This window comes from Phacochoerus africanus, chromosome X, assembly GCF_016906955.1.
Source record: "Phacochoerus africanus isolate WHEZ1 chromosome X, ROS_Pafr_v1, whole genome shotgun sequence".
In the NCBI taxonomy this organism is placed as follows: Eukaryota; Metazoa; Chordata; class Mammalia; order Artiodactyla; family Suidae; genus Phacochoerus; species Phacochoerus africanus.
Window position 1 is genome coordinate 50,136,698 of NC_062560.1, and position 9,036 is coordinate 50,145,733.

The 9,036-nt window shown below is 47.1% G+C and overlaps 1 protein-coding gene across 1 annotated transcript; it reads left to right on the forward strand.

Annotated features, from left to right (window-relative positions):
- The first annotated feature begins 805 nt into the window (after nucleotides 1–805).
- APEX2 (apurinic/apyrimidinic endodeoxyribonuclease 2) lies at nucleotides 806–8,715 on the forward strand. The gene is made up of 6 exons (XM_047764853.1): nucleotides 806–1,087; nucleotides 2,066–2,149; nucleotides 2,799–2,979; nucleotides 3,566–3,712; nucleotides 4,453–4,522; nucleotides 7,411–8,715. The coding sequence occupies exons 1-6, from the start codon at nucleotides 931–933 to the stop codon at nucleotides 8,317–8,319; spliced, it is 1,548 nt and encodes a 515-aa protein (XP_047620809.1). The 5' UTR covers nucleotides 806–930; the 3' UTR covers nucleotides 8,320–8,715.
- Nucleotides 8,716–9,036: the final 321 nt, after the last annotated feature.

Below are 9,036 nucleotides of genomic sequence, written 5' to 3' on the forward strand. Positions count from 1 at the left end.
GTAATCCAGACAAAGACTAATACTATATGATACTGCTTATATGTGGATGCTAAAAAAATGACACAAATGAACTTATATTTAAAACGAAAATAGAACCAGACACAGAAAATAAATTTATGGTTACCAAAGGGGAAAGGGGGAGAGAGGGATAAGTTAAGAGTTCGAGATTAAAATATATATACTACTAGATATAAAACAAAACCACCAAGGACCTATTGTATAGCCAGGGAGCTGTACTCAATATCTGGTAATAACCTAAGGGAAAATAATATATACACATATATTATATGCATGTGAATTTCTTTGCGGTACACCTAAACTAACACATTATAAATCAACTATTCTTTAATAAAACAAATTTAAAAAAGCACTTCTCCCTCCTCCAGCCTGCAAATTTTCCTTCGCGCCTTTTCCCTCCCAAGGTTACTACCGGGGTTATGTCAGCCACTCCCAGAACGCCAGCGCGTCCCTGCCCTCTGCGCGCTGAAGGAAGCGGTAAAACCACGGGGGGGGGGGGGGGCTTCGGTCGCTGCGCGGTTCCGCTGCTTTAAATGTGGTGAAATCCCGCTTATAAGTAATCAAAAGCACCAAGAAGGGGCCGTCTGAGCAGAGTAGAAACGCAGTCAGACCCCGGTTTGTGGACCCATATTTCTCGGAAGCAGCAGGAGCCCAACTTTCATTCATCACTCCCTCCCCCTAAGCGCCCGCGTCGCCCTCTTCAGCTTCCGCTCCTCCCGCCAATGAAAACTCAGGGGCTCGAAGCCCCGCCCCACGTGCGACTGACCCTTTCGCAGCACGCAAGAGAACGCCTGCGCAAACGCGCGCGCGCACGCGCGCGGAAGGTCAAGCCCTAGTGGCTTGGGGTCCTTCAGTCTCTAGCTCGAGCCTACGCAGGGCGCGGCTTTACCCGCCTTGCAATTCGCTGTCACCATGTTGCGAGTGGTGAGCTGGAACATCAATGGGATCCGGAGTCACCTGCAAGGAGCGGGGTACGAAGAGCCTAGCAACTGTACTGCCAGGGCCGTGGGGCGCATTTTGGACAAGCTGGATGCCGACATCGTCTGTCTTCAGGAGACCAAAGTGACCAGTGAGCGCCCAAGAATTCAGGACCCTTACCATACTTTCCCTTTTAAGCTAAATTTTGACCTTGGTGTATCTCATTTCACCTTCCCATTTCTCTCAACTTAAAGTACTCCCTTTGGAGCCAGTTTAGAATTCCAGTCCCCTCCTGTTTCTCACTCTTTTTCTCGTAATTTTCACATCACCTCCTGGCTTCATGAAAACCTTAACCGTCTCCCCCTTGCAATCTCCATCTTCTTTCAGATCCTCTAATTCACACCCGTTCTCCTGCTCCAGCTCAGTCCCTCAAATTTCCTCCCCCTGCACACTTTCCTTTTCTCACTCCGAAGTCAGATCCCCCATTCCCCAGTTCTGCCCCCAGCTCATATTTTTTAATTCCCACCACATCTTTGCTCCCAGCTTAGATTCCCTAATTTCCTCGTTTTTAAACTTCCATCTCAGATCCCCAGTTCAACTTATCTTTACCCCACCTCTCCCCAGCTGAGAGCTTCTCATCATTCCTACATCATGTTCCATTCCAAGCTTAGATCCTCTAATTCTCTCCCCCCCCACAGCTCAATCCCTGATTCCTTCCCTCTCTCACCACCCCCCTTGTAGACCCTCTACTTACTTTCCCCTCCATTCTCAGTTCATATCCTCAAATTCCCTCTCCTATCTCCTATCCCCAGCTCAGATTCCCAGTTCTCTTTCCCGTATGTCCATTTCCCACTCTCAGCTCCCTCTGGTAATCTGGTCACCTTGCCTCTTCCCACCAAATTCTTCACCTCCCTTAGTCTTCCCCCTTCTTGTAATTCTGATATCAGTTCTCTCTCTATTCCTCACTTTTTTAGCTCTTCCTCTAATCATAGATACTTCATTTTCTCCCCCACCCTGTCTATGATGGATATGAGGAACTAGCCTACAGCTGTAATTCCAGGCCTTTGTGTGTCCTGGGTCCTAGTTTTATCTTGGACATAATTTTATAATCTTACATCTTTTTTTCCAGGGGATGTGCTGACAGAGCCCCTGGCTATCATTGAGGGCTATAACTCCTATTTTAGTTTCAGCCGCAACCGTAGTGGTTATTCTGGTAAGTGGGGCTTTCTGGGGACTTTAAATTAGTGCTGGGGGCAGGTGGGAAAGAGTTTTCAGTATTCGATGAGAAGGTAATAAGAAACATAGGCTTTTAGTCCACAGAGCTAAAGCCACATCAAATTACATATAGAATAATTTATATATATATATGTAAAATACAGGACCTCAGAAGCACATGGTTATTTGTATTAGCTATGTTAATTGTGATGGTTAATTGTATGAGCTCTGGAGCCAGATTGCCTGGGTCGAATCCTAGCTCACTTCCTAGTTATGTACCCTCTGGCAAGCTATTTAACCTCTTTATGCCTCAAGCTCCTCAGCTGGAAAATAGGCATAATGCCTACTTCTTAGGGCTATTACAAGGATTAATCCAATCAATACATGTGGTAATAACAATAGCTAACATTTTCTGAGCACATACCATGTAAAACACTTAGAATATTAGCTGTTATTAATCTATGGCTTTTCTAGATGAAGGAACTGAGACTCCAGGGTTTCAGAAAAGTTGCCCCAGGCATCCATGGCCTTTGAGTTGGGAGAGTCATCAATAGGGCCACACTTGAGGAAGATGAGTAAGGTGACATGTGTAGGGGCAACAGGCTATTGGCTGCCAGGCTGGTTTAGAGTATCCTTTCTGTCTCCAGGTGTAGCCACCTTTTGTAAGGACAGTGCTACCCCAGTGGCTGCTGAAGAAGGCCTGAGTGGCCTACTTGCCACTCTGAATGGGGACGTGAATTGCTACGGAAACATGGATGAGTTCACCCAGGAAGAGCTTCGGGCTCTGGATAGTGAGGGCCGGGCCCTCCTCACACAACACAAGATCCGGTAATAGCCCACATCTCCCAGTAATAGCCCATATCTCCTGGTAATAGCCCACATCTCCCTATTACTGAGCATTGCTGGTTCAATTCTGTGAATGTAGTGATTTTAAGGCTTGCCTTATAAGTAAACATGCATTAACCATGGAAAACTTCCCAAATTTGCCTTTCTTGGACTTTAGTCCTGGCTAGGCTACCTACTATGTGACCCTGGACAAATCATGTTCTTCTCTAAACCTTGAATTCTACAGTAAAGGAACTAGCCAGGAGATTTAGCTCTCTTAAGTACCATAGGTACCTCAAAAACAAGTTAGCCAATGCTGAACTACTGCCTCAGGTTGCTCCTTCTGGATGTCCTATTTTTGTAAATGGCAGCACCATCACTTGGTTTACCTGGGTATCATCCCAGATGCCCCTTTCCCTGTCTCATCTGTAGTCAGCCCCCAAGTCCTGTGTATGCCAGCTTAAGTCTTTCTATCCCTTTCCTTCACGTCCATGCCACAGACAACCATTAAGTGGAAGCCACATAGTGTAGGGATAGGGAAGGTGGCGAAAATGACCCCTTTTGAGGGAGCTGTATCTCTTCTCCCCAGCACACAAGATGGGGATGAGAAGTCCTTGACTGTAATCAACGTGTACTGCCCCCATGCGGACCCTGGAAAGCCTGAGCGGCTCACCTTTAAGATGCGCTTCTATCACTTGCTGCAGATCCGAGCAGAAGCCCTCCTGGCAGCTGGCAGGTACTGCAAGCCTGGGCAGCAGGCTTCCTTGAGTATTTTTCTGGGCACTCAGCCCTGTGTCAAGCTCCACTGAGAGGGATATGGGATCTTTATCTTTTGAATTCACAGCCTAGTTGTAGACATCAACATGCCCACCTTAATAGGCCCTGCTCTCTAAAAGCTGTGAAGACCTGGTTAAGTGACACAAATATGGGTTTTGTACTCAGATAGCTTTGAGCACCTATCCTGGCTCCTCCTTATACTCACTGTGAGCCCAAAGGCTAGTCCTGCCTCTGTTTGCCCTTTTATGAAATAGCTGTATGAATCCTTACCTCACAGAATAGTTTTAAGGGTGAAATGAGATGAGGAAGGTAAAGTACCTGGGAACAGATGAAAAGTCTTGTCCGAGGGAGAGACAGGAAGGTTGGGGTGGGTTAAGGTAATTGAGGGATGCTTCCTGGAGGGAGTGGTACCTGAGCTCATCTTTGAAGGACCAGAAAGATGCCATTAGGTAGAGATCAGTAAGACAATCATGTCAAACATGGAGCAGTGTAACCTTGAGAGGTCAGAATTGGGTTGGTCATGTGTAAAACGCATCAAAGTTATAATGAGATTGGAGAGGTAGGCTACTGTGACTTTCTGTTGGCTCCCACCTTTGCCTCAGTGTCGCAGGGAGCCTATCTGAGCTCTTGGGCCCAGGAGAAAATAGATGGGCCAGGGCTACTGCTTCCCTTTCTTGACATTTATTTTATATTTTTCAGCCATGTTATCATTCTGGGTGACCTGAATACAGCCCACCGCCCCATTGACCACTGGGATGCAGTCAACCTGGTAAAGCTCCCTCTAGACCTTTGATCTCTTACTATGGTTCTTTTCATCTAGCCAACCAATGCTGGGGTTTTGGCCCAGAGGCAAGCTTCCTTCATGGAAAAGCAGAGCTTGGTTTGAAATTCTATTCTCAAAGCACTGAGGATTGTCCTGGGGACTCAGTTACCCATTAGCTCTGGCTCTTGCTCCTCAGAGCTCTGAGTATGGTGGTGAGCTGTGGAGCCAATTATAGAATGATGTCTTCAGGACTGAGACAAAGATGGCAGCCCAGGAGTTTCGGAGAGCCCAGAAATGGAATTCATGGGCTAGCATGGACACCAGGGGAGATAATCTTAAAATTGGCTGAATCATAAAAGATGAATAGAACAGAGCTTTGGGGTAGGGTTGGGGAGCAAAGCATTGTAGCATGATGAGCAGCGGCTGCAAGGTGAGAATTTGCCTGGTGTGTATGGGGACCTGCAACTCCCATTTTTGTTAGAGGGTGACATGGGAAGGAGGTTGAGTGGCAAGAGATGGGGTTAGAGTCCCAGTCAGATTTCAGGGGCCTTGAGGTCTACATTGCCTTGATCATTTCCCTAATACACTATGTTTCCCACTCACAAATCTTCAGTATATCCCTGTTACACTATGTTTCCCACTCACAAATCTTCAGTATATCCCTGTTATATCCCTTTGTGATGGAGAGAAAACACCCAGACCTGGCATTCAAGGCTCTTTCTTGTCTGTACCCACTCTCCATTTCCATCCTCAGTACCTCTACACACTCCTTCCACTCCAACCAGGTTGTCTTCTCTCTGCTCATTGCAAAAGTTACTCTCATTTTGACTTTTCTCATTGTACTCTGAATTGGTGGGCATCCCCTTCCTTCCATCTTCTTTCTTAAGTGATCCACTCATCTCTGAGTCCCTCTGGGCCAAAGGTTCTCAACTCCTGACATCACTATTAGAACAAAGCATTTTGAAAATTATCAATACTTTGGTGCAACCATACATCAATTAAATCAGAATCTCTTGGGTGTGGGGCTAGGTTAGCAATATGTTTTAAAAGCTCTTAGGCTGATTTTATTGTATATTTAGGATTGAGAACCCCTGCTCTAGAATCTACAAGTCAGTTTTCACCTTGCCTCACAAGGATAGGGATCAGTAATTTATGATGGTATCATCCAATTCAGCACTAGGTTTGGCTCAAAGAAGAGGCTGTAGGAAGATTCCTTGATTAGTTTGCAGAAGGGCAATTTGAACAGAGATGTGGCTCCCAGCTGGGAAAATGAACGGAAATAAGATAATGAGAGACTGGTGGTGGTGGTGTGGTGTGGTGGGGAACGGAGTGTATACGCAGAGTGCAACCCTTCAGTCCTCCATACCTTATTCCTCATCTGGAGTTTACTCAGCCTTTTCTTGCTGCTTCCTGTGATAGTGTCATATACCTTTATGCCATCTCTTCTTAATTCAGAACTATCCTAGATCTCTTAAGTGTACTGCCTACATTCTCTTTTTCCAGAAAAAGTGAACATGACATGACACAGTCTTGAAAATAGCAGGATATGTCCACTTCCCACAAGACTGGCTCTTCTGGAGTTCCCGTCATGGCTCAGCAGAAACGAATTTGACTAGTATCCATGAGGATGCGGGTTTGATCCCTGACCTTGCTCAGTGGGTCGGGGATCCAGCGTTGCCATGAGCTGTAGGTTGCAGACGTGCACAACAAATCCTGTGTTGCTGTGACTGTTGCGTAGGCTAGCAGCTGTACTCCAATTTGACCTCTAGCCCGGGAACCTCTATATGCCGCAGGTGCGGCCCTAAAAAGCAAAAATAAAAAAGACTGGCTCTTCTAGTCTCATCTCCCTAAATGACACCATCATCCCCTTGTTTGCTCCAGCCAGAAGCCTGGGAATTGTGTTAGAATTGTCCTTCTCTACCCCCTCTTTCCCCACTCATTTCGTCAGTGAGTCCTGTTGATTCTAGCTGTAAATTATCTCTTAATTTCATTTTGTTTGCTCTGGCAGCACCCTAGTCTGAGTGACCAAGTGACCATCATCTCTTACTTGCGTGGACTTTGGTAGTCATCTTCTGCTAGTATTCTGGCTGACAGTCTGGTTGCCCTTCAAGTCTTTTGGGTAGGCTGCCCCCTCCCTCCATAGGCCCATCATAGAAGTTATTCTCTCATTTTATAACACCCTCTGCCTGGGTAATTCCTGCTCCACCTTCACTTCTCAGCTCAAGATCACTTCCTTAAAGGAAGCCTCGTTGGTCCCCAGTGCAAGCTCAGAGTCCCACTTTGTTCCTAGTATTGTGCCTGGTGTGTAATCAGTGTCTCTTTGAATGTGTTGCATTGAATGAGTGGGTGAGTGAATTGGATGTGTGAATTGGATGGATGATGCCTTAGGGATCAGAGCCAAAGGAAGTATTCAGACATGAATCCTTGGAGCCCCTCAGCTCAGGATGGGGGAAAGTTGGTCAGTGAGGTCTTTGACACATACAAGATAAACCAAAGTAGTACCAGAGTGTTTAAATAAAAAGGCAACAGTCTTCTGAACTCCTAACTTCAACCATATTTCCTAGCAGTAACTAATTTTAACTTACTTTCCATTCTCTTGGTGAGCAGTTCTGAGAATTGCCTTGATTAAGCAAATAATGAGCTTTCAGATTTGGGATTTATGGCCCAGTGCAAGGTAGATAGAGCCTGATGCAGAGGGAAAAACAACAATGGGCTTTTAAATCAGTAAGGATGGAAAGTGAATCCTAGCTCAGCCAGTTCCAGACTGTGTGACTTTGAGCAGTCTTCTTTGGAGTAACCACATTTTTTTGTCTGTAAAATGAAGCAGTTAGTTTAAGTCCCCTCCAGTTCTAGGCATTTAGTTCTTCTTTCTTTGTTCCCCTCCCCCTTCCCAGGAATGCTTTGAAGAGGACCCAGGGCGCAAGTGGATGGATGGCTTGCTCAGTAACCTGAGGTGCCAGGCTGGTTCCCATATGGGACCTTTCATTGATAGCTACCGCTACTTCCAGCCAAAGCAGAAAGGGGCCTTCACCTGCTGGTCGACAGTCACTGGTGCCCGCCATCTGAACTATGGCTCCCGGATTGACTATGTGCTGGGGGACAGGGCCCTGGTTATGGATACCTTTCAGTCCTCCTTTCTGCTGCCTGAGGTGATGGGCTCTGACCATTGCCCTGTTGGCGCAGTCTTGAACGTGTCCCCTGTGCCAGCAAAACAGTGTCCACCTCTATGTACCCGCTTCCTCCCCGAGTTTGCAGGCACCCAGCTCAAGATTCTTCGCTTCCTAGTTCGTCTTGAACAAGATCCTGTGTTCAAGCAGTCTGCACTGCAGCTCAGGAATCAAACACAGGTACAGTTGCGCCAAAATAAAGCCCGTGTGCGATCAACCAGGCCTCGGCCAAGTCAGACTGGCTCCAGTAGAGGCCAAAAAAAACTGATGAGCTATTTCCAGCCATCCTCCAGCCATCCCCAAACCACTTCTAACTTGGATCTTCCTAGCCTGGGCACCCTCGTGACCCCAGAGACCTCAGAAGAGGAAGCGATGGCCAGTGTGGTGGAGGGGCACACCAAGGTTTCAGAGGCCAAGGATAAAAAGGAAGTACGGACCTTGTTCTGGAAGTCTCTGCTGAGAGGGCCCTTACCCACGCCCCTCTGTGGGGGCCACAGGGAGCCGTGTGTAATGCGAACTGTGAAAAAGCCAGGACCCAACCTGGGCCGCCACTTCTACATGTGTGCTAGGCCCCAGGGTCCTCCCACTGACCCTTCCTCCCGCTGCAACTTCTTCCTCTGGAGCAGGCCCAGTTGAACCAAGCCAGGATATCTGGCATGGTCAACTTTGCACATGATCTGAGGCCAGCTTCATCCTAAGCTGCCTCATCATCCCCCAAGGCCTCTTTCCCTTCCTCCTCCTCCTCCTCTTCCTTTTCTTCCTCCACCTTTCTCAAGGACCTGTCCCTTCCCTCTTTTTCTTTCTCCAAGGCCTCTCTTCCTCTCTGTTCTTCCTGCCTAGCTCCTCCTCACTAGTGAGCTTCTTGGGCCTTAATGCTATAACCCATATCCCCACCCTACTTCCCACCTTCCTGTCAGAAGTACATAGGAACCAGTTGCCTGGGGAAGTTGTGATTTTTAAACCACTTTCTTACTTGTTGGGAAATGTAGCTGTGCCTAAATAAAGTCCACATCTTTGTTGCCACTCACCATATCATTTTGAATGTGCTTCATGAAGTTGACTCAGAGATGTTATTTCAGTTCTGCTTGTAGCCTGATAATAGAACTCCCAGAGGAGAGTGGAGGAAGGAGGAGTGATGCTCATTGTAAAGGTACTCTGTTAAGTTGTCAGGTTTCCCTGCACTGCTAAGGGTGAATCAGCAAGGGAGGTGGGTGGGTGTGGTAGAAAGCTGAGGCAGCCAATGAAACTTTTAAACAGTGCTTCCCAACTGGTATGTCACACAGCTGCCACAGATGGGTTACAGGGTGGAAAGAAATGAGTCCCTCAACCCTAGAGTTGCCGAGCAGTACCAGG